The following is a 24,927-nucleotide window of genomic DNA, read 5'->3' on the forward strand; positions in this document are numbered from 1 at the left end:
TTCCAATGTCAACAGAAACCTGCCGATCAGAGAATGGAGATAAACACAACGGTCTTTATGCTCGCCAACTCTACCTGCGCCTCCTCCTGCTGCTTCTTCAGCTGCTCCAACATCTGCTGAAACTCCGCCTCTTTCTGCTCAGCCTCCTCCAAGGTGGCCTGATTCTGCTCCTCGTAGGCCATGGCCACCACAGCCAGGATCAAGTTTATCAGGTAGAATGAGCCCAGGAAAATGACCAGCACAAAAAATATCATGTATGTTTTCCCAGCAGCTCGCAGGGTCTGTAAAAATGGAAGGAACGTGTTCATAAATTTCACACTGGCAGTTCCAAGCTCCCTCTCTAAGCAATAAACGACTCCTCAGCAGTTTCCTTGGCCACTGCATCCCTTGCTTCCCAGAAGAGTCATTGCATCTGCTCTCACCAGTTGATAAAGGTTTTCCCAGAAGTCTTGAGTCATGAGACGAAATAATGACAAGAAGGCCCAGCTAAATGTGTCAAAGCTCGTGTAGCCGTAGTTGGGGTTTCTCCCAGCCTTCACACAGATGTACCCTTCAGGACACTGGCTGTAATTATATTAGACAGGAAAGAGGAACTCAGCATCTGTGAATTATTTGGTCTGTTTTTTCATTTTACCTGATGTGAATTATTTGTACAAGCTCCAGCAAAAGTCTGTATCTTTGGCCTTACCTAGCACTTACTCTGCACTCGGTGGGCTTTCCTATGTAGTAACGTATTTTACCAAGTCTGTTTTGTGGATTTCTCTAGTATATTCACCACACATCTATATGAGAAAATCCTATGTTCAACAACTTATTTTGGGATGATAGACAGGATCAGTGATTTTCAATGAAGATGTTTTGAGATATAAGTGGTATGTGTGTGTTTGTGTGTCTATGTGTGTCTGTATGTGTGCACCATTGTATTGGCATCCTGAAAGGAGAGAATGTCACTGTGCAGTGGAGATCTCTTTCATCCCTTACTGATTAACCAAAGCTGCCTTTAGTATTGGGGCTGCCATTTCTGGGCTGAGCATACTTGGGCTAATTTCCCTATATTGTTAGCCTTCAGAGACCTCACAGATCATCACGGACTAATAAAAGAACCTGCTTCAAAACAATTAAATATTCAATAAGATACTATGTGGCAAGCCTTTGGTACCATGCGGTTGGGGAGTTAAAATGTTTGTCTTACCTATCACAGATCTAACTGTGGATAAAATCTGCACAGTTTTGATCATAGGAACTAAATGTAAACCATGTTGTCAATGAGAACTTTGGTAAATGTATCACTTGCAAATGTCTACAAGAGTATCAAAGAAAACACATGGGATTTTTGCCTGTGTTTTGTAATATCAGTCCAAGAAGGGAAAGCCACCTATTTATCTGAAGTTTTCCAGGCTTTTTTCCCCATGTATAATGTTTTTTAATTACAAATATTTCCACGATGTTAAGCATAACTAAAAACTCTGTATTGCAGCTATAATTCACTAATACATTTAATCTATAGAATTATTACAATACCCATTTATACTTGGGAAAAACACAAGGCAAACAGAAATGGCAAAATTGCCTAGAGTCAGAGTTTGAACCCATGCTGACACTCAAGTCTATTGTATGCACTTCGCTTTGCTGAAATATACTAGGCATACAGTCACCGTGTGTCTCAGACAGTGATGTGATCTTCAAGAATTTCATATTTTAAGCCATGGAGATCAGATTAGCTTAAATAAATGATCACACACTGGTATGTGATTATGAATTCTAATGCTTTTGCTCTGAGTATCTATTTTCCATTGTGCTAATTTGGAAGATTAGTTGTGACCTGGTATGGAAAAGTAATTGCTACTTCTGAGTGTGTAAAGGAGGTGAGAATCCACACTTACCCTGGCTATGAAGTAGAATTGATGTAGGGCTTTGAATGAGGAGTGAGTAGGGGTCAGGTGTGTGGGAGGTGGCAGATTATTGAGGTCAACTGAGCGTCAATAAGAAGAGTAACTTACCCTGCGTCGGAGCTGTTCCCACAAAGCAGAGCATCATTCTGCCCTTCCAGAAAATAAAAGTGACCTATTTAAAGAGCAAAGGATAGACTCATTAAAAGGCCTTTAAATATTTAATCATTATGTTCAGGCAAGGAAGTTTATAAATGTGTTTAGTTGTAATAAAAAATAGATAAAATAATTGACAGCCATAGGTTAAATTTCTTTTTCATAGGAACTGAATATCAAACAACTATATGATTAAATACTGCTTGGAAAAATTACTTTAGAAAAATTTTTTCCAGAAGTAATATAATAATAATAATAGCACTTTCTGTTCATCATTTATTACCAAAAACAAACTCAAACTGTCTAGGGACACTTCAAGAGAAAGCTTTAGCATTGAGGCGGCTTGCTTGGCACAGGATGAGAGCACAGGAATGCCTCTTTCTTCTTAGTGGTGAATGCAAAAGGAATTTTACTCCGAGTACTTTTTGCCCAGACTCGATATAGATGCAGACATTCCCCCGCCAATTGTCATTTAGTTTCTTGTGAAAAGTGGGCTTAGTTCCCTCCTTATCATGCCTGGTTCAGCTTTTTTTTTTTCTTCTTGATTTCTCTCTTTGAAATGAGCAAAATAAACTCTTAGCTTGGAAAATGTAAGCTGTCTAAATATATGCAATTTATTTTTAAGGTACAACATATATAATTTAAGAAGTTGCAAAAATGTTTTCAGGAACTACATGCATGGAATTGCAAAAATGTTTTCAGGAATTACACGCACGCACAATCACACACACACACACTTACACATACCTTAAAATTTACTGTGTTGATACTTAAGAATACTTAAAGTCTTGTATTCAAGGAATACATGAATAGATTGTGTAGGAAAAACGAGGTCATAATTTTACAAAATATTTTTAGATCTTTACATAAAACCATAAAAAGTCCAAATTGTTATGCACTTAATGGCAAGGCTAACACACTGCCAAAAATGTATTTGGTTGTTGTACGGGTAAAATATTTAAATGCTCATTTTTATCTTTTATTAAGAAGCATTTTATGAGCATGAAAATAGGAAAAAAATGTGCAAATGATATGGTGATTGGGTTGCCTAAAAAAATAACCGAGGATCCCCAAACAAGCAGTAAGATTAGAAAATACGCTGGAAAGTAGACTTGCTGTGATAAAAGACAATCACTAATGAAAAATCCTTATGGCTTCCTTCAAAATGCTACCACCTGGTAAAATAATGTGTACAAACATCAGCAGGCATCCCACATGGAAGGAAATACATCACGTGCGACCGATGCTAGAAAACACACTTTTAAATTCTCCACATTATTAATTAAGGAATGAAGAAAAAGAACAGTCAAGTACTCATTTTTGTTTTCCTCTCCCGAAAGGTTTTTAAATATGGTAAGAATCTATATTCATCGCAGTTCAGGGGGTTGAGCCTGCCAGTGGGATAATCTATGAAGTGGTGTGGCCTCTGAGGAGAGCAATTGGACACTGTGTCTCCGCATTCTTAGCTACAATCAACCCCTCCCACTGAAGCACTATAAATAGAAATCCATCTGTAGCAGTACAGACGCAGAGAAAAGATTTATGGGCAAAGTTCTTCATCATCTATTATATTATTAGTAAGTAGAAAACCTCATACTCGGGCTGTTAAAATCTCTCATTTTTTTTCCCAATGAATCTTTTCAAGTAAAACCTTCATAAGAATGTAAACTCTATAAATGTGGTATCAAGTGAGTTATGATAAAATCTCATATTCTTATAAAAAACCATGATGACCATGAAGGATATCACAGAGTAAAAAAACTCCCTGGAATACAGGTGACCAAGAGTGATTGTAATTTGGCTAATCTAGCAGTTCATGGGGAAGTAGTTTAGGTTATCAAGTGACAGAGACATCAGCTTCAATAAGAGAAAACCATAACTTACAATGTAACATTAACCTATTCTAACATCCTTGCCTCAAACAAAATCAAATGATAACGATACACAACTTAAATATCAAGACTCATGACAAGGAATAAATATTAAATTATCAGTAATTGTGTGATTAAATCATGGCTGCTTACCTTTCTGATCAGTACACAATTTTGGATTTCACCTTGGCAAATGTTTTCTCTATCCAGCTAGAGTATATGGACTGAATCAACCAAAAAGATATAAGTCCATTCATAACATGTATCCCAGGCTAGCATTGGCTTCATTATGTGCCTAAGGATAACCTTGAACTTCTGACCTTTCATCTACCTTTTTAATGCTGGTATTGCAGATGTATGCCACTATGTCCAGCTCATGCTGTTCTAGGGACTAAACTGCATAGTAGGCAAGCACTTTATTATTTTTCTAAGCTTGTTTTTCAGCCTCTCTCCTGGTCGTCTTCATGAGACACTGCAGTATAAGGCACTGAATGAGTCGAACTAATGTCACATTAGGATGTTTGTAATTAAGTCTTTGAAGACCCCCAAAATTCTACCAAGGAACTTCTACCACTCATAAACACTTTCAGTAATGTAGCAGGATGCAAGATTAACTAAAAAAATATCAGTAGCTCTTCTTTACACAGATGATAAATGTGCTGAGAAAGAAATCAGAGAAACATCACCCTTCATAATAGCCATAAATAGCATAAAATATCTCAGAGTAACTCTAACCAAACAAGTGGGAGACTTTTATGACAAGAACTTTAAATCTTTGAAGAAAGAAATTGAGGAAGACACCAGAAAGTGGAAAGATCTCCCATGCTCTTGGGTAGGTAGAATTCACATAGTAAAAATGGCCATTTTACCAAAATCTACAGATTCAATGCAATGTTCATCAAAATCCCAGCAAAATTCTTCACAGACCTCAAAAGAACAGTACTCCATATGGAAAAGCAAAAAACCCAGGACAGCCAAAACAATTCTATACAATAAGAGATCTTCTGGAGGCATCACAATCCTTGACTTCAAACTCTACTACAGAGCTACAGTATTGAAAACAGTCTGGTATTGGCGTAAAAACAGACAGGAGGACCAATGGAACAGAATCAAAGTCCCGGATATTAATCCACACACCTACGAACACCTGATTTTTTACAAAGAAGAAAAAAATATAAAATGGAAAAAGACAGCATGTTCAACAAATGATGCTGACATAACTGGATATTAACATGTAGAAGAATGAAAATAGATCCATATCTATCATCATGCACAAAACTCAAGTCCAAATGGATCAAAGACCTCAACATAAAACCAACCACACTGAAACTCACAGAAGAGAAAGTGGGAAGTACACTTGAATGCATTAACACAGGAGACCACTTCCTAAATATAACCCCAGTAGCACAGACACTGAGAGCAACAATTAATAAATGGGACCTCCTGTATCTGAGAAGCTTCTGTAAAGCAAAAGACACTGTCAACAAGACAAAAGAGAAGCCTACAGAAGGGGAAAAGATATTCATTAACCCCACATTGGACAGAGGGCTGATCCCCAAAATATACAAAGAACTCAAGAAATTAGTCATCAAAAGAACAAATAAACCAATTTTAAAAACGAGGTACAGACCTAAACAGAGAACTCTCAACAGAGGAATCTAAAATGGCTAAAAGACGCTTAAGGAAATGTTCAATATCCTTAGTAATCAGAGAAATGCAAATCAAAACAACTCTGAGATTCCATCTTACACCTGTCAGAATGGCCAAGATCAAAAACACTGATGACAGCTTATGCTAGAGAGGGTGTGGGGTAAAGGCAGCACTCCTCTGTTGCTGGTGGGAGTGAAAACTAGTATGGCCACTTTGGAAATAAGTATGGTAATTTCTCATAAAATTAGGAAACAATCTACTTCAAGACCCAGCAATACCACTTTTGGGTATATACCCAAAGGATGCTCAACCATACCACAAGGACATGTGCTCAACGATGTTCATACAAGCATTATTTGTCATAGCCAAAACCTGGAAACAACCTAAATACCACTCGACCAAAGAATGGATAAAGAAGATGTGATACATTTACACAATAGAGTACTACACAGCAGAAAAAAATGACATCTTGAAATTTGTGGGCAAATGGATGGATCTAGAAAACATCATATTGAGTGAGGTAACCCAGACCCAGAAAGACAAATATCATATATACTACTCATAAGTGGCCCTTTAGATATAAAGCAAAGAAAAACCATCCTACAATTCACAATCCCAGAGAACCTAGACAACAAAGAGGACCCTAAGAGAGACACACATAGATCTAATGTACATGGGAAGTAGGAAAAGACAAGATCTCCTGAGAAAGTTGGGAGCATGGGGATCATGAGAGAGGACGGAAGGGGGGGTGGAAGGTAGGGGAGCAGAGAAGAACATATAGCTCAATAAAAAATTTATAAAAAAGATGTTTGAAAACTCCTGCCCAATGTCTATATAACAAAAAGCTTTTGAGGATATACATCATGATGTCGGATAACTTTCACATCTGGTCTAGGAACAGGCTACACACTTTGAAAAGGCTAATGTCATTATGTCACTTGTTGGATTAGGATAAAGCAACGACAGAATTTGGTATGCTTAAGACATGTATGAAACTATTGCAAATTAGTCTACGACATTTGGTTCATACCCAACTTTAGATACTTTCTACCACGTACAATTCTTCATATTTTAGGAACCAAACAATGTAATGGCTATAAGAGTATATCTTACTTTTATCTTCAATGTATTCATCCCAGTTAAACATGTTCCCTGTTCTATTGAAGGCAGTACCGTTCCAGTCCAATGAATTATTAAAGAAGGAAGTGATATTTATTTCAAAGGTAGAATTTTCTGGGGGCCACTGCAAGCATTTATTCCTCAGGTTGCCCATGAAGAGCTGCAGCCCGATTAGCGCAAAGACACTGAGACAGAACACCGTGAGGATCATGACGTCAGACAGCTTCTTCACCGACTGGATCAGGGCCCCCACGATGGTCTTCAGGCCTGCAATGAAAACCAGAGGGAGGGGCTTATCACTTCCAATTCAACAGAGAATTCACCAACCAAAAAATATCATGAGCTTGTCCCAGAAGTATGAATGTCATGCAGAATGCCAACAATATTAGTTTAATGTTTGTGGCCCAATAAAAACGTCACAAAAAGCCTGCTAGCTGGTGGAAATGGATGAAAGCCGAACTTACATGGTCTTTAGAAAATCAAATGGCAATGAATCAAATGTTTTCACACGCTCCTTACAGCAAAAGATACGATCGGGTTACTCATGCTGGACCATCAACCTTGTGTCAAGAGTTCACTTTTCTTTGCAGATGTCTTACTCTCTAACCCCGTATTGGATTTTAGACAAATCTATAGAAATAGTGAAAAATCCTGAAGCCACTGAATGACGAGGGTGCAGATTTCTCTGAACTTTGAAAGCTTGAGAATGGGCCAAAATAAGGAAGACATCTGCAAGCTGAGCCCCATGCAGCGCTCATGCTCCGTCTTGCTTCTCTACTTAACTCCAGTTAAGGAGACAGCCAGTTTTAGAGCTAATTGTTCAATTTTGCCTTGGCCCACGTGGCTCACATTTCAGCTTCTATGCGGAAAGCTTGATGCTGTAAGATGCAAATCAGGTAGCCTGTTACTGTAAGTGCCTCATGCAAAACTCGTTAAACTCGTTAAACTCAAAGGCTGATTTAGAACAAATTCAGAGAAAGCAACCGTTCAAAAGCAAGTAATCAAACCGATCCAAATGAGGATGGGTCAGTTTCTGCTTTTGACCAATGTCTTGTGGTACGCAACAAGCAGCCAGGCCTTTGCCAAAAAGCTGTAAGCAGAGCACCAATGCAGCTAAAGTCAGCCTCGGTGTTTAACCTAGCTCTCACCTGGAATGACTGAAATGGTTTTCAATGCCCGGAGAACTCTGAACGTTCTCAACGCTGAGACATTGCCCAGGTCCACAAACTCTGTCACATATCTGTAATGGGGAGTTCACACACAAACACAATAACACACAAGAAAAGTTGGAGATATAAGGGCCTACCACCTTATACCAGTTTCTTCTTACCTGGGATTACAGAAATAGTTTTCAGAGCTCGCAAGACTCTGAAAGTTCGAAGGGCTGAAACATTGCCTAGGTTTACAAATTCTGTTACATACCTGTAGGATTAAATCAGAGTTATTCAGAATTTGGGGAAATCTAAGTCTATGTTGGTCTTCAAGCAAGACCGTTTCAACTTCAGTGAGTGTTGGCATCAGATTTCCCAATTAAGAAGAGAATGGCATTGCCATTGGTAATGAGCTGTTACTTGGGGATTGTTATTGCTACTTTACAGCTAATTGAAACTAAGCCATATAATTTATTAGGATCATTCCTACTTTTTCTAAACTGATTAATTAGACTGGAAAAAGTATTCCACATTCATATGATAACTAATAAGGATGTTTTTAAGTCAAAGGAAGCCAACAACCGAGAACTACAGCAGAGGCTCCGATTGTATTCATTCTACCAAGAGAGAAAACATTACAAAAATACTCACGCAAAAGTAATAACTGTGAAGTCCAACCAGTTCCAGGGGTCCCGTAGAAATGTGAAATCTTCTAGACAAAAGCCCCTTGCGAGTATTTTAATAAGTGATTCAAAAGTATAAATTCCTGTGAAAGTATACCTGAGAAAAATAGCCGAGTTCACATTAAAGATTTTATAGGTCGTTTCCATAGATATATTTAATTTTTAAAGGATGTTTTGGTGCCAGACCTGAAACCAAGGCCTCACACATAGTAAGAAAGTACTCCCAAGCCATGATGGTACATATCCTAAACCTGACTTGGCTGACACATGAATGCAGGCTCCACCTTGGTTTCTAATAGCATGCTTAGGCAGGGCTTAAAGCAAAAAGTACCACTACATTCCAAATGATATTCTCATCCACTGTAAATTAATAGATGTTTTGCTTGCTATATTATTCAACATTAAGGATGTAAAAAACACTACTCTGTATGATGATAGCATCTGAACTACTCTGGCTGACTTTCAGTATGATTTAAGCAGATAGATGCTAATCCATAAATGAGTAAGGTAGCAGCTATCAGTAGTCTCCAGTGTACAAAATTCAAAAAGCAGATTAGGGTCCACAAATATCAACAGACAAATCAATGCAGCTCTTCGAGACACTGAAATCTTTGACCTAGAGCAGAAGTTCTCAACTGGTAGGTCACAACCCCTTAGGGAGGGTCAAACGACCCTTTCACAAGGGTTGAATATCAGATATCCTGCACACCAGATATTTAAATTATGATTCATAACAGTAGCAAACTTGCAGTTATGAAGTGGTAATAAAAATAATTTTATGGTTGGGGGAGTCACCACAACATGCAGAACTGTATTAAAGAGTCACAGCATTAGAAAGGTTGAGAACCACTGTCGTAGAGGAAGTCGGGGGTGGGCATGAATGTGAATGAAACTCATGATTCAAATGGCTAGAAAAAAATGTTGTAAGGAAACCGGAAATGTCTTGAAGTACTAAGTGAGTAATTGGAAACATGCACTTCATACTTACTCCACATTCTTTGTCCAGTCTGGAGGATTACTCATGGTCATAAATACACAGTTGGTAAGAATCGTGCACATGATGAGCACATTGAATAAAGTAGAAATATATTGTCAAGGAAAACAAAGTCAGCAGAATACCACCTTCATGCAAGCCCCTGTCTTCACCCCACTAACTCAAAAACGAGCATGCTCATTAAATAACACATTTTATCGTCAACTTTCTTTCGTGTCTGTGCTTCAACTCCACATGCAAAATGTACATTCAAGAAACCATCAACTCTCTTTAGACTAGTAAGAAACATAATTAAGTATAGAAAATGCAAAGACATGAGGTAACTGGTGAATAATTTATCAATGTAAATTTTCTTCAGGATAGAATCAACCAAACAACAGAATCGCAAGTTCACTTTATAAATAAACTAGGGTCGTAAATGTTTGACAAAAGAAAAGAATTAGTGAAATACATTATGAGTTTATTCTAAGGGTCTCCCCTGGGAGAATGTTGTACACAAAGTTCCTTTCTAAATGAAAGGCACAACTTCCAACAAAAAATCCTGAAATATAAGAAAATATGGCTGCTGATAATGCTGTTATCTCTTGGGTTCGCAACTAAGTCAAATTGGTTACTTAGTTTGTTTCAGTATTGATCAACTTGGTTTTAACAGGAAGAAAAAAAATAATATCACAGAATTTCTGTGAAAACCAAACTAGCAAAGCATGTTAAATATCCTATAACTCATTATACCTGACAGAGAGCTCATACTCAGCAAACAATTCTTTTTATTTACCCCCCAAACAGAGAAAACACTGATTATAATAATAATAATCTGATTTGCTTCCCACATTACCACTGAATGTATAGCCAGTACTCATCTTACATTCCTTTGGCTAAATGAAAACAAGCAGAAAAAAGTTTCTTATGAAAAGGGTCAATAATCAAATATTTGAAATGATTGGTGTTCCACATTTAACATAAATCACATTTAGGTTACATAAAACACCATTTCTTATGAATGCACACATGATCATAATAATCTTATAGATGAGAAAATGGTGTTCATATTCTTTCTTGCTTCTTTTTTATCATAAATCATTTAATCTCTTTTATGAAACTAAAAGGCCTTGTTCAAGGCCAGGGAGTCTGTAGTGTTCTATTAATCTAGAAAGACAGCTTTTACTTATAACAGGCATTAGTCAAAGCAATAACTGAGATTTTGGGTTTTAATAATATTCTTGCTCATGCTTAATTCTCAGTTTGTTCAAAAATATCTACATAAGAGTAATTCTAAATGAGTGATGAGGATCAACTACATGAGGGCAGAACAGTCTAGAAATAGAAAACAGAATTTTCAAGAGGAAACACATTTTCCTTCATTGCTGAAAACGCCAATATATATATGTGTGTGTATGTATATATATGTATATTTATATATATACATACCTATATATATTATTTAATATATACACATGGAAATTTACAATCAGTATAAGGAAGTAGAAGTCCCTCTGTGCTGGGCCCTGCGAGGATGCACAATTTCTTGGCAGATGGGCAACATTTGAAATGCATGATCCTTAACCACAGTGGTCCCAAACACAGTCCTGTGTGTTCTGACTTGGATCCATTTCCTACCCCCCACAAAGATAATTCCAAACATTCTCTATGTCCTTCAATTTCCAATCCTCTCCTCCCCTCCCTTTCCATTGCAAGTTGATGACCTCATTTCTTATTTCACAGAGAGATAATGATAACATCAGATTCTGCTTGCCACCCCAACTTGGCAAAGCTCTCTCTGTCGGGACTTGCCCTCTTTCCCCCGTTACAGTGGGGAGATTTCCATCTCTCCACCTGTATTCTGGACAGCTACCTTTTTAGATGTTTTAGGAGTATCTTAGCTCTCCATTCTCCCACCTTTTGTGTCCCTCAGCCTCTTCCCACCAACATAAACTTGGTTATGTCTCCCCCATCTTGAGAGAGGGAAGGCCTTCTTACCCACAACCCTCATCACAGCTTCCGGTTTCACATCTTTTTCTACACTTCACATCCAAAGTTCTTGAAAGAGATATTTATCTTTCTTGTCCTTACAAACCTATCTCATCTTCAGCCCTCCAGTTATTCTGTCTAAAGATGAAAACCTCTATGTTGTTGCACTGAGAAGAAAATGATAATTTACAGCTATAATATGGCTATTGTCTGACTTGCGTTTCAGCTGAGCGCACCAAAGATGACCCCTCCTCTTTACATTAAGTTCTTTCTTCTTTTGTTTCTATCCAGTTGCCGGATGGTGTCTGCCTCAGGAGCAACAGCGTTTCTGTGCTGTTCGAAATCTTTCCTTGTCCTTTGTGAACAGAATCTAATCCATATCCTGTTGCCTGCTCTCAGCATCCTACCTAAGTGCAATAGGAAGCTGTAGGTGTCATCTGTGTCTTTACAGGAGCCAAATCCTTCTCTCCAGGTGACACATCTCTCTAGGTCCATACACTCAGCTGTGTGTATGACGTCTGCATTTAGGTATCCCATTGGCTCTTCCAAACCATTTGAAAGATGTTGAGTTCTTAAACCGAACTCACATCCTTCCTATCCCTCTGCTACTGTGGATTACAGCTCCCTTACAACCTCTGTATTCTCATGATTTAGTCAGCAGCCTAGGAGATAGCTTGGATTTTTCTTTCTTCCTGAACTTCCATATCTAACTTCCACAGAACATTTACAGCTTTGTTGCCTATATCTGGATTCAGTCCATTACTCTCCATTTCCATCTTACTGAGTTTTCCAAGTGTTCACCAAGGCCAACAATACATGCTACAATGCTTGAACATTATTGTGCTTTCCTCAGAGATAATCTTTCTGAATTAGTTCATTCTACATACTATACCAAATGTAACTAGGATCATTTGGGCAGCTTCCCACTAACCTATACATCCCATCACTATGTGATGCTATAATGTATTAACATAGGGTCAGGATTCTAAAATGTCTTCAGCTCTTTTGCTTTTCATTGCACTAGCTTAATCCTAATCATTTTTAATCGTTTTAAAGTTATGGGATGTGATGAGCATATTATATGAACACTGTTTAATATTCACAACAGTGATTGATCTGATTAGGTCTATCTGTGTTATTTTACCATAGAAGTCTAATACCAAAGTCTCTATACACAATGGATACAGGTTCCTTTACTGTTAAATGTTTGAACATGTAGAATAGACACAAAGTGAAAACCAAAACCCTCATGAAATTATGTCACATAGTGGACTGAGACATGGTCTTATAATTCTTAGAAAATGCTATTCCTAACAGGAAAATTCAATTATATGTAACAAATTAAAAAATTTCAAGATAAACAGTAGAGATAATGATTACTATCTTATAAATTACAGATACTAAAACACATTTAAAATAACTGTAAATATCATATAGTTATCACTTTGATAGCAAAATATGTACTTTTGTTAATAATCATAATAGACACTGAACAAACACAAGTATTTTCCTTTCAAAATAAGAGATAGAATCAAGCTCATATATTTCTGGCAGAGCATTATTTGCAAACACAAAATTTCAAATTTGACTACTTTATTAATCATTATCAGTTATTATTTTTTAATTGATCATAATTTTCAAATTTCTGGATTTTAATGAGTACTGAAATAGTAAGGATTCATCAAAATTTAAACCACATTAAAGACATAGTATAGATATGTATATTACATTGGCAAGACCACATATTGAAAAACTATGAAACTATGAAATCAAGGCACATTTTTATGAGCTAAAACCAGAAGCAAATATAGACATCCTATATGATTTTCTAAATATAAAGGCCAAGAGATAAACTGAAGATAGTTTTCAAAAGTCTAACTTATTTTGAAAGAATACATCCATAACAGCTTGGCTATATAAAAATAAAATACAAGCAGACTAATCTATATCCTATCAGAAGAAAAACAAAACCAATCCTTTTGATTTAATGGTTTCTTGGTACCAAAAACTTATAAAAGTAGTTTGACCTATTAATAGATACTAACTCAGCAGTTGGCAATTTTTAAATAATTTCTATGTGTATGTGGTAAGAAAATGCTTTTTTAAAAGCGTATATTGAAAGTGATTGTGTAGTTTCGACAAGGAGCATTGGCAGGCCCACCTCTATGACCACGAGGCCTTAAGTCCAGGACTCAAGGATAAGACTCAATCTTCACCAGCCATGCAGGCTTCACAAGTTGTGTGGTTCAGTTTGAACTGGCAGCAGAGTGAAGTAGCAGGCTCAGTTTTATTTTATTAATGTGGGTGCTTGTACCAACACTTTTCTCATAAGATGCAGTTGTTATCTGCTAAGACAATTACCAGCCATTTTTATTATCACTCATCATCAGGGTTTTTGAATATGGAGAACTTTTGTCCTTGCTGTTGCTCTCAAGGAAGGCAAGACTACTCTGTTCTAAAATGTGTAGTCTTACGTATATCCAGAGAAATTGAGGAATTTAAAAAACTCACAATCTATGGGTAGAAAAATGTTTCATGTTATTAGTTTCTAACTTGTTGTGAAGATTAAACAGTCGGTTAGGTCTCTTTTGATATATGAGCATATTTCTAAGTCAGGAAAATTACTGATTAATGTAATAAACATAAATAATATATATCCATATATATAAACATGTAACTTGTTAGAAGATAGTCAGGCAATAACCTTTGACTATTAAAGGAAGAAGAAAGGGAAATAACTAGGCTGAATCATTCTGTTTTCTACAGAGAAGTATCATTGTTTTATATAGAAAACATTTTTTAAGTCTACACAAATATCATGTAAATATAATATTTGGAATCAGGGAAATGAACTTTTAAAAATACAGAGATGAGTATTGTTAATACCTCCAATGTATTAGATATGAATTCCAAAATTGGTTTTCTTCCATTGAAAGAAAAATCCAACATCACTTGACTGAGAATGGATAACTTGTTTTAACCTTTAGCCCCAGGACTGACCGAAAACATTCAGGAATGTGGGGCTGCTGGCTCACACCTGTGACTGAAATACCTGAAAGACTGAGCACCAACAGAAAGTTCCAGTCAAGCCTGGACTACATAGTGAGAGCTTGGAGAGAGAAAGAGACAGAGACAGAGTGAGACAGAGTGACAGAGACAGAGATGAAGAGAGAGGGACGGAGAGAGAAAGAGAGAGATACAAAAAGAGGCAGGGAGCAAGGAAACTATGTCTCAGATAAGGACTAAGCATTAGAAACTGCTCGGCTGCATTTCTCATCAGAAAAGAAAGGTATTGGGTGGGGGGGGGGGTTGCCTGCGTTTTGGCCATTTCAAGCGTCAAATGCCAAGCAGGACTAAGAACCTTTTCTTTCCAAGTACAAGCTGGAACAGAGTGATGATACATGCAGGATTCGTTCAGAAAGACTTAGGTGATGGGAAGATTTTCTTTTGTGATTGTCGCATGGCAGCTAGATTTGCAGCTGCCACCACCAGCAGCTGTCCTAAGTACTCTTCCTCAAGAACTTCCTACATGCTTGTCATGGATGCTGGTACTAGGTCCTTGTCACATAATCTGTTTGTTCTTATTGTAACAGGCTCTCATGTAGCTCAGGTTGGCCCCAGACTCACATTGTAGCTGAGGATAGCCTCGAACTTGTGAGCCATCTGCATCTGTCTGAGCATGTGGGTTACAGGTTTGTTCCACCAGCCAACAATGAATTTATTGTCATGATTTACATACTATGGCTGCAGTTTTACCAATGGAGAAACTGAGATAAAATGCTAACAAGTATGCTAAGTAAATGCATCTCAGGTAGGATTGGAGTCCTGGTTTCTGATCGCTAACAGGATAGTTTTCCTTCTCCTCCCCTTTGTGAAAGACGGACAGTTCAGTGTTAGTTGTGGAGGGTCTCAGGATTTTGGTGGTTTAATCGGGTGTAATGACCATACATAACATCCACACAGTACCATCTCTAGCCCCATCCTTTCTGGATTTTAGACTCGCATATGTACCTAAATCCTCAGTCCCTGCCCTAATATCTAACAGGTGTCACAAATACGGTGCTGAAAAGCAAGCAGTTGATTGTCTACAGGTTGTTGTCCTCAGAGCTGCTCCAGAATCAGTCCATAGGAACTCCAGTTTTCTCTCTGGTCCAAACTAAGCACTTGGTGCCATCTTTAGTTTCTTTTACTACATTATTGCCAGCGTTCAGTTGCCCTGGAAACTGTCAGCCCTTCTGCAATATACGTGTAAATTTGGTGGCTCTCTGATTCCCTCGCCCATTGTCAACTACTGTCCTGTGGCCACACCCAAGCATTTTAACACAGGAAAGGCAGTACTATGAGAACCACAGGATCAAGGCTTGAGCTTGTGTGTGGCGTGAAGCACACAGCATTCTAAAAACCAGCTAGAGATGGTCAGTGTTGCATACATCGTGTTTGGTGGGATCTCTGTCCAGTTCTTACAGTATCACCAAAAGATAGAAGACTTTGTCTGCATTTACTATGAGCCCTCTTGCCTCTTTTCTTCATGGATCTCTACTTCAAGATGGTACATTTGAAATATAACATCTTAATTCATGAAATTGGGAGTAAACTTATTTAATTCCCTAGAAGGGGAAAAAAATCTATGCCTCAGCATCACTTAAAAGACCCTGGGTGCCCCAAAAGTTCATCTTGAAGATGACCAGATGGTTCAGTGGGTTAAAGAGCTCGCCATCAAACCTGATGACCTCACTTTCATTCCCAGCATCCACAAGGCGGAAGGAGAGAAGTTGCTCCCCCTATTCATCTTACCTCTACATCTATACCTTCTTATATGTGCAAATCTCTCTCCCACAAATAAACAAACACAAACAAATCTAAAAATTAAAATATGAGTTCCATTTAGCCATATTAATACATATAAGCCTGCTTACCCGTTTTGCAGCTGTGTTCCTTATGATAAAAGGCAAAGCCATGTATCATCTGAATCTCCAGAGAGATCCTAGTAGAAGCCATGTCCCGACAGCCAGATTCTCTCCTAAAACTTCTGAAACTGCCTGTGCCCTGTACTAGGGGATGTCTTGGCTGGGGCTGTCTCCTGGGATTCTTAACTTTCAAGGACTTTCATAAAGTGAGGATAATAACTTTTATGAAATGTTATACAGAAGATATGATCTCCTTACGTTTCGAAACAGAATGCTGCCTCCTTCTTTTATATAAGGGTTAACACTTCTTCCATCAGGGGAAGACAAAATTGATTTTCTCTTCCATCCAGAATTGGGGAGAAAGTCAGTACAAATGCCTTTGGGGAGCATACCTAGAGGAACATTAAGTCATGTGTGTGTGTGTGCGCATGCGCGTGTTAACTCACTTATAAATACTCAAGAACTCAAAGTTTACAAGCGCTAACATAACAAGAGAAATTTGTACAACTGTGACCAAAAAGACACAGAATACACAGCACAGATTCTGTGTCCCTGTGTGTTTTCAACAATAAATTACCGAGGAAAAGTATTGCATAGAAACTGCTCAAATATAACACTTTGGAGGCATGAAAGGCTATCCTGGCAGTCTAGTTAAAATGAATGAAGTTGTGGAGGTAGCAAGGGATTGGAAAGGAAACAGAAGAGAAAAGAAAGAAGCATCAAATCAGAGAGGAGAGAGCTACTCAGAAGGTAGATAAGAGCTTTGCTTTCCCGCTGTCCCCCTTGCCACAGGCTTACTGCTGAAAGAAGAGGAAAGAGAGAGAGAAACACTGACAGTCACACATATGTTGAAAAGGCTCAATTTTATAATTAAGTCAAAGAAAAAAATGTACCATTTATATGACCATACTACTAAAAGGATATGAATGTACCAAAATCTTAATAGCTAATTTTCTAATGGGGTTGAAGGGAGTTAGGATGTACAGGGCAGAGGTGGCACTGAACCGAGAGATTGCTTTCCCTTTATTCAATACTATAAAGGTCTGAAAAAGAAAACACAACAGGCGGAACATGATTTACCAAACACATCATGGCCACTGTAAGAGAGTAAGAGACCCCTCTAAAACACCACATGTTGTAACAGTTACCAACACATGGCATTGCGTTTTTCGGCATGGCAAAATATTCCAAACTTGGTAAGGGACGTTGGGAGGTAAGGAATACAAAGATGATTTTGTGATTAGCGCCACAGGAATTCTTGGCACCTTTGACAAGCATTCACTCGTATTTTCAACTATGTCTATAGTTCTCACAAAACATAACAATGAGGCTGATTCAGTCACTTCCTCATTTAGGGAATTTTCTCATGAAGACCTTGGGGTTTTCCAAATGTGCTCTTTGTTAGGCTTTTGGGGGGGCATTTGCATGTGCTCTAGTATTATTTCTTCTGAGAGGAGCCACAGGACAGTAACAATCTGTGGTATGGAGGCATAATTAAGCCTGCTAAGGACGTAAGCCTTTTGTCAAGTTCTGGGTAGAGGGGTATCTTAGATCCTGCCCTTAGAAGTATAAAAATCATATGCTCCCAATTTCCACTTTTCACCTCATCATACCGCAGTAGAACCAGGGTGAATCTGCACTCAACTTATGGTGTAATTAGTATTATAAAAATAAACAATATTTATTTATTAATAAAAATAAACTTCTTTGTCTTCCTCACATGCCCTCTTGCAGGATCCCTCTTCAGTATCCGCCTGTCCCAAGAAGGCAGGCTCAAACAAGTGCTTTCACAAACACTTATGATAACTAATTCTTCCATTGCTGGATCAGGCACACCCAGCATCCTAGAGATACTTTAAAGAGACGGAAGGAGGTTCCTTCTTCACCATCTTAAGGAAATCATGAAAATAAAAGCAACTGGACTACACACTCACTTTCTTATTGATATAGTAGGGGTCCAGGTCCTCCAGGGGCTCTGACACCATCTCTGGAGGAATGTCTCCATAAATAAAAGGAAGGGATTTTCCTGCTTCCAAGTCACTGTTTGGCTTTGGGCCATTTTCGTCATCTTCGTCCTTGCGTTCCTGTTTGGGTCTCTTGGCTTTCTCTTCTGCAATGCGTTGTTCAATAGCAGCAAGGGATTCCCTGGTAAAGAAGCGGAAGCTGTCAGGTCCTGGCGGTACCAGCACTGATTGTGCCATCTTCTCATCCTGCTTCTTTAATCACTGCTTAGCTCCTCGCATAAGAAAGTGCTACAGAGACAGGAGGGGAAAAAGCAATGACCATTAAGAAAGAAGGTGAGGGCGACAATCACAGGACACCGAGCATAAAACGTACGTAAAGCAAACGGCTAGGGAACTTCGCAAAGGCAGCTGCATCTAGCATCATGAGCTCTCTCTCCCGTGCATGCATTCCTCTGCCTGCATGGGGATCTTTCGCTCGCATCCAGTAGGTGTGTATGAGGTAATCCGTTCTCCCACTCCTGAAATGTTTGAAATGATTGTGCTACTTGGGGGAAAACACCCTGCTCAGAGCTTGCAAATGGAAGATACTGGTGCATGCTTGCTGTTTCACTTGTGTGAATATTTTTTGGGGGAGCCATTTCCCTCTCTTGCGTTCTTTCTGGAAATATGTCAGTTTCAAAACAAGAGCAAAAAAAAAATAATCACACAAAATCATAGAAGCAGGGCTGTGTGGTAATCTCCCCCCCCCCCACTCTTTTTCTCCATTTTCTTTCTTTCTTTCTTTTTTTTTTTAGTTTTCTTTTGACCCAATTTATCGCCTTTAAGTGTTCATTCAAAACTGTGTCACCTGAGAAATCCTGCAAGACCTGCCTGTGGAAACAGGTAGAGAAAGAGGGGAGGGGAGTGGGGTGAGGAGGAGCAGGAGATGCCCGGCTGTGCTTGGACCTGCTGGCAAACTGCACAGGAAGGGACCAGGCACCTGCCAACACAGGCAGGATGTCACTCCCATCAGAGGTCTGGAGCTTGGGCCTCCTAGCTTAACAAACTGTTGCCAACTAGTGTAATTGCTTCTTAAACGAACGAGTTCGCAGTCCGCAAAGAAACACCACAGGGGGATACCAGGTTTTCAAGGAAGTCCCATTTCACAAAAATCTAGCAGAGTAGTTCAAATATCCATTTCAGAATTTGGACTTGAAAAATAAAATAGCCTAACACAGTTTCTCTTTTAAGCATAGCCCCTATGGCATGGGCTTTCCTGATGATGTAAATGGGCTTTAACTGATGCTCAAATCACATCTTGTTTATTAAAGTAGATAACTTGGCAGATGTGGTTGCAAATGTGATCTCAGCCAGTTACAGGATTTTCTGTGCTATTTAAAGAATACAGCAACATTTTTGACCCTAGAATGCCATTTCTTCAAAAGTCACTTTATTTATTTTTTCTAAAAAAAAAAAATCCATTTTAACCTCCACACTACAGAAATGAGTTGCCAGTGTCATATGTGAAATGCCTCTTCTAGGAGTAACACAAGTTGCCAAATCATTTCTGCAGTCTCCACCTAGGAAAACACAAGAAAAATCCGAACAACACAAGCTGCTGAATCGTTTTCCGTTAAGAAATGTACATAAATATAATTTTATGAAGTTAACCAGAACCTTTCCGGTGCCGGGTGTCAGTCTGCCCTATCAGCATCACAGGGTCTCCAAACCATCCCTCATCTTCCTTCACTCATCCCAGAGGTTCTCCTGCCTAGCCGTAGGCACAGGCATCAAGATGGTCCTTCCACATTCAAGGGGTGCACTGCTGTACCCCTGCCTAGGGGGACAGACATGCTAAAACATGCAGCCAGCAGTTTCAAAATGCAAAGGGTTCCCCTATAGATTTCCCCAAGGATTCTACTGCAAAGGTAGAGAAACCTCACAGAGAACAAGCATAGTAAGAACAGGAACACATTACCCCTGCAGAAGCTTTTATACTCAGAGTTTGGGAAGCTGGAACCAAGGCGCCTGCAGCTAAAATTCCATCATGCTTTAAAAAAAAAATTAAGAAAGAAAAAGAATTTTTTTTTTTCAAATTCTCCTTTAAAGACCACACCTAACTTCCTGCAAGAGGATTCTGGTAACTGAAGTAAGAACGGGCATTTCCTGTCTGGGGACTACAAAGTGACATTTTTGTAACTGCCACTAGAGGGCTGGGAGCTGTGAAGAAAAACACCTTCTCAGAAAAACACCGCGGAGGCAGAAGGCAGCCCGCAGAGTTCAGGGGTGGAGCCCGGAGGGTCTGTAAACTGCAGGAGACCTAAAGCTTCGCGACAGGTGGCGGAGTTACCTAGCTGAACCGCAACGCTTCCGTGCGTTCCTTTTATTTTCTAAGCCAGAACGTCATTTCATCAAAAATAAATAATGCAAAAGGATAAAGAAGCCAATAGCCAAGGGTTAAAAAGATTCCAATCTCAGTAGTTGGTTGCTGATTCTATTAATGAAATCATATTAATGGACACATTATACACAGTCAGATTTAACATTACTCTCCGTTCCAGAATATCTGGGCTCCAACAGATTGTTTGCAGATATAATGAAGAGGCAACCCTTGTGCTGTGTAAGCAAATGTTCTCCAGTAAGAAATGTATAATAATGCACAAGGATTTTTTTTTCCCCTCTGACTAGGTCACTGAAGAGGAACCAGAGGGGATTTGGAGAGATGGTTCTGTGGGGAGAAAGCACTTGCTGCACCAAAATGAGAGCCTCAGTTTGTATCCACAGCACCTACATAAAAATGCAGGCAGATGTTATAGCCCGCCTGCAGTCCCAGGGCTACCAAAGCAGAGACAGTGAATCTCCAAGCTGAGCTAGATAGACTAGCCAAAGCAGCTTCCTCCAGGTTCAACTGAAAGACGCTGGTCAATAAACACAAAGGAGAACAGTCAAGGGAGATACCTAGCACAATCGCTGGCCTTGACACACACGCCTCCCTCCGTGTACGTTTTTCACAAACATGCGCACACATTGAAATACACACTCCGTACCCGTGGTTCTCATCTGTCCTAATGCTGTGATGCCTTAATGCTGTTCTTCATTCTGTCATGAGCCCCGACCATAAAATTATTTCATTGCTACTGTAATTTTGCTACTGTTATGCATCATAATATAGAATCTGATATGTAGGATATCTGATATACAACCTTCAGAGGGCTTGTGACCCATGGGTTGAGAACATCAAGGTACACAAACCCAAAAGGAAAAATATATACAGAAAAGAAGAGCTACCAGAAAAAAAAAGTAGTTCTGACTGGAGACTGAGACCCTAGCTGGCGCTCTGTCAACTAATAACATAATAAGATGGAGGATTTCCTATGTGCCAGTCACTGGGCTAAGATGCCTGCACGCATGACCCCATAACTCTATGAACTCATGCTTTCCAAACTAGTATTTGAAAAGAGAGAGGAACACTGAGATCAGGAAGTCTCCTGAAGTCATGTAAACACAACTCAAGCCCCAAGTCTGACACCAAAACCTGTAACCTTTCCACAGTCATGAAAAGAAACACTCACACAGCTTCAGCCTAAAGGGAACAGGAAACCACACACTGGGCAGTAATGCAAGTTTGTCTTTCTTGTCTACCTGCCTGGTTTTGGAATCACCTAGGAGATACACCTCTGGCCATGTTTATGGAGTGTGTTTTCAGGGAGGTTTAAACCAACCAAAAGTCACACTGAAGAGGGGAGGCCCCGTGACAGGGTTTGGAGTCCTAGATTGAATAGCACAGGAAAAAAAAAAGGAGAGAGCCAATGGACTACCAGAATTTTCTGCTTTTTAAACTACAGACACAATGTCCCCAGCTGCCACATGCTCCTGCCACCTCCTGTCTCTGTGCCCTTCCCACCATGATGGATTGGGCACCTTCTTAAATCGGGCATTTTGTAACTTCCATGAAAAGTGAACAATACAAGTTAATCTACTAATGCTACATATTTGCACATTTTTTTCTTGTCTTGTTTTCAGCAGAGATAGTACTTGTTGGAAATGAAGAAGGGGGAAAGTTAGCCAGAAAAAGTATTTTACTCACTGGAGCATATATCTTCTGGTTGTAAGATAAAATGACTCAAATAGGTTACAGCAAAAAGAAAAGTTTTGGAAAAAAGTAAGGATTTGTTGGTTTGCAGTTTATTGTCCAAGGCTAACATTAAGTATAGGGGGAGTCAGGAGGACCTCAAGTGATGTCATCAGCACAGAGTTACACTGTATGTTTCGGCTCTTATAGTGAGAGGTACTTTATAGAGACTCTTAGTCCTACACAAAGTCCAGATTGCCAACTTCCCAAACTCAAGTGTAATAGGAAAAACAACAATGCAACACACACACACACACACACACACACACCCCAAACAACAAAAACCAAAAAGCTGTTATTGTCTCTCACTGGCCCCAGTTCTAGATAGGTCTTAAAGGGCCAGTTTGTACAGAGCAATCTTTCCAATGAACAGGCCTTTCCTGAGCTACTTGCTTTGGAACAGAAAATCCTCCCCTAAGGCATGTGAACCGTAAGGTCATATTGGTGAAATGGAAGTACCCCAAACCAGCATGGGGTGGGGAGAGATCTGAAGAGACAGCTCTGTGGTTAAGAGCACTTGCTGCTCTTCCAAAGGACCTGAGTTTGGTTCCCAATGTCTATGTTCGTGGTTCACAATTCTCATAATTCCAGCTCTCTCTCTCTCCCTCTCTCTCTCTGTCTCTGTCTCTCTCTCTCTCTCTCATACACATGCACACACACACATACACACAAACAAAAATGAAAAAAATCTTAAAAAACAGAATTGTGATTAGTGTAGTAGGATATATTAACACAAATATGTACTTTAGTAATATACTAGTAGTCAAATTTCAATGCCTGGAAATCTGGTAAATAACATCGGTATCAGAATATACACACAGTTCGTTATCCGAGGACTTCAATTATACTCATTTGTGTCACTCTTCATGCAGAATATTTTGTACTAACTTTTTAGGTGAGGTTTTATTTTTGGAAGACTCAAAAAAACTGGAGAGACAGCAATATTACATAAAGAATTTGGAAAAAGAAAGAACTAGAAATTGTATTTCTAAATTCTATTGTCATTGCTCTATTATTTCTCTGTCAATGATTTATTTTCTTTGGTTTTCCAAATCATAAAAATGAAGGGCATAAAAAGTTAGTGAGATAGTCTAGGTATAGTCCTGCTTTCTTGTAATCTGCTTGCTAGGAAGATGGAAAGAGGAAAATTCCTGGGGCTTCCTGGATAGCCAGCTCATCTTAGTAGGCAAGCTCCATGTCAGAGGAAGATCATATCTCACAGAGAAAACAAGGGGACTGGCACGTGGGGCTCAACCTCTGTTCTCCACACCCGTGTGCACATGTATCTGCATATACCATGCATATATAGACACACGAACCTATATGTGTATAAACATACACATGTACAAAGGAACATTGATGAAATAAAAATGCAAATTAAGCCATTTTATTATACGTAATGATATGAACATAAATGATACATTTATACTTCCATAAAGGGACAATTATAAACTCAAGGCTACGTAGTAGCTATTGCATAACTAATTCCTCTGCATAAAGAATTGACATTTATATGATGTAATAAGTACTGTAAAGATAAACACAGCAAGAAAATGACTATTATTATTTACTGTAGATAAGGATGTAATCATGTAGTAATTTATAATGAATAGCTCTGGGTAACTTAAGATCCTAGAGATTTTGGCACCCCAGTGTGAAGAAGGTTGGGAAAAATCTGAGAAATACGGGTTTCTAGCAGTGCCCTTTAAGTCCTGTTTTTAAATAGTGACTTTGTTTTCTTCAATATATGCAAAAATTCAGATAACACTTGTTAAATCTTATTTGAAGTTTTGTTCCCTCCAGGTTTCTCAGCGCTGCTAGTCCTGGCGTTGGAGTCTGTCCTGTGCTTTTCAGTGGACTCCTGCTGTGCTTTTGTGCTTCCTTTCTCTTTATTCAGCCTGAATCCAGCCCATTTCTGTAAGGAACAATTTCCCCAAGGGGGAGAAAGTTCTGGACAACCAGACTTCCATGTTTTCTGTGGTAGATTAGGAAGGGAGCACAATGCACCATGAAAAACCAGAGTGCAGGATGTACATGTTGAAAACTGTCAGTTTTTCTTTTTCGTTACTAGACGCATTCTGATATGGAACAAATTCATTTTCAGTTCATTGACTTCATATTTATATGCACTGAATATTTTTTATTAAAGACAAACATTCATTTTTATGATTGTTATGTCTTTACATTTTTTTTGATTTACAGAATCCTTATAAATTGTACCACGATGAACTCAGTGAGATATGTCGATTGAAATAGAATCATTATACGTGCAATTTTTCTGAAAAAGTAAATTATCAAGGGAAATATTCAGGACTGGAAAGATGCATCAGTGATAAGTGTTGAATTCAGATTCCCAGAACCCACATAAAATTGGGGCATGGTGATGCTTTCTGAAATCAAGCATTGAGAAGCTGAGATACGTGTGTTTAGCAAATTTGTTGGCAAGGCAATCCAGCAAAATTTC

At 38.8% G+C, this 24,927-nt stretch overlaps 1 protein-coding gene across 5 annotated transcripts in view; it reads right to left on the reverse strand.

Annotated features, from left to right (window-relative positions):
* Scn2a (sodium voltage-gated channel alpha subunit 2) overlaps positions 1–24,927 on the reverse strand; it is a 116,491-nt gene that overhangs the window by 61,046 nt on the left and 30,518 nt on the right. For 3 of the 5 annotated variants that reach the window (XM_075985007.1, XM_075985010.1, XM_075985009.1), the window contains exons 2-10: positions 18,323–18,640; positions 17,313–17,431; positions 9,508–9,597; positions 8,488–8,616; positions 7,834–7,925; positions 6,680–6,952; positions 2,001–2,064; positions 423–564; positions 75–281 (exon numbers count right to left, since the gene is read on the reverse strand). In XM_075985007.1, the coding sequence (XP_075841122.1) occupies positions 75–281; positions 423–564; positions 2,001–2,064; positions 6,680–6,952; positions 7,834–7,925; positions 8,488–8,616; positions 9,508–9,597; positions 17,313–17,431; positions 18,323–18,589 (1,383 nt within the window). In that variant the 5' untranslated portion in view covers positions 18,590–18,640. Of the gene's footprint in view, positions 1–74; positions 282–422; positions 565–2,000; positions 2,065–6,679; positions 6,953–7,833; positions 7,926–8,487; positions 8,617–9,507; positions 9,598–17,312; positions 17,432–18,322; positions 18,641–20,309; positions 20,446–24,927 lie in introns of those variants that run through there. The other 2 variants (XM_075985008.1, XM_075985011.1) reach the window with 2 other exon arrangements.

The sequence above is a fragment of the Microtus pennsylvanicus genome, chromosome 9 (assembly GCF_037038515.1).
Source record: "Microtus pennsylvanicus isolate mMicPen1 chromosome 9, mMicPen1.hap1, whole genome shotgun sequence".
NCBI lineage: Eukaryota > Metazoa > Chordata > Mammalia > Rodentia > Cricetidae > Microtus > Microtus pennsylvanicus.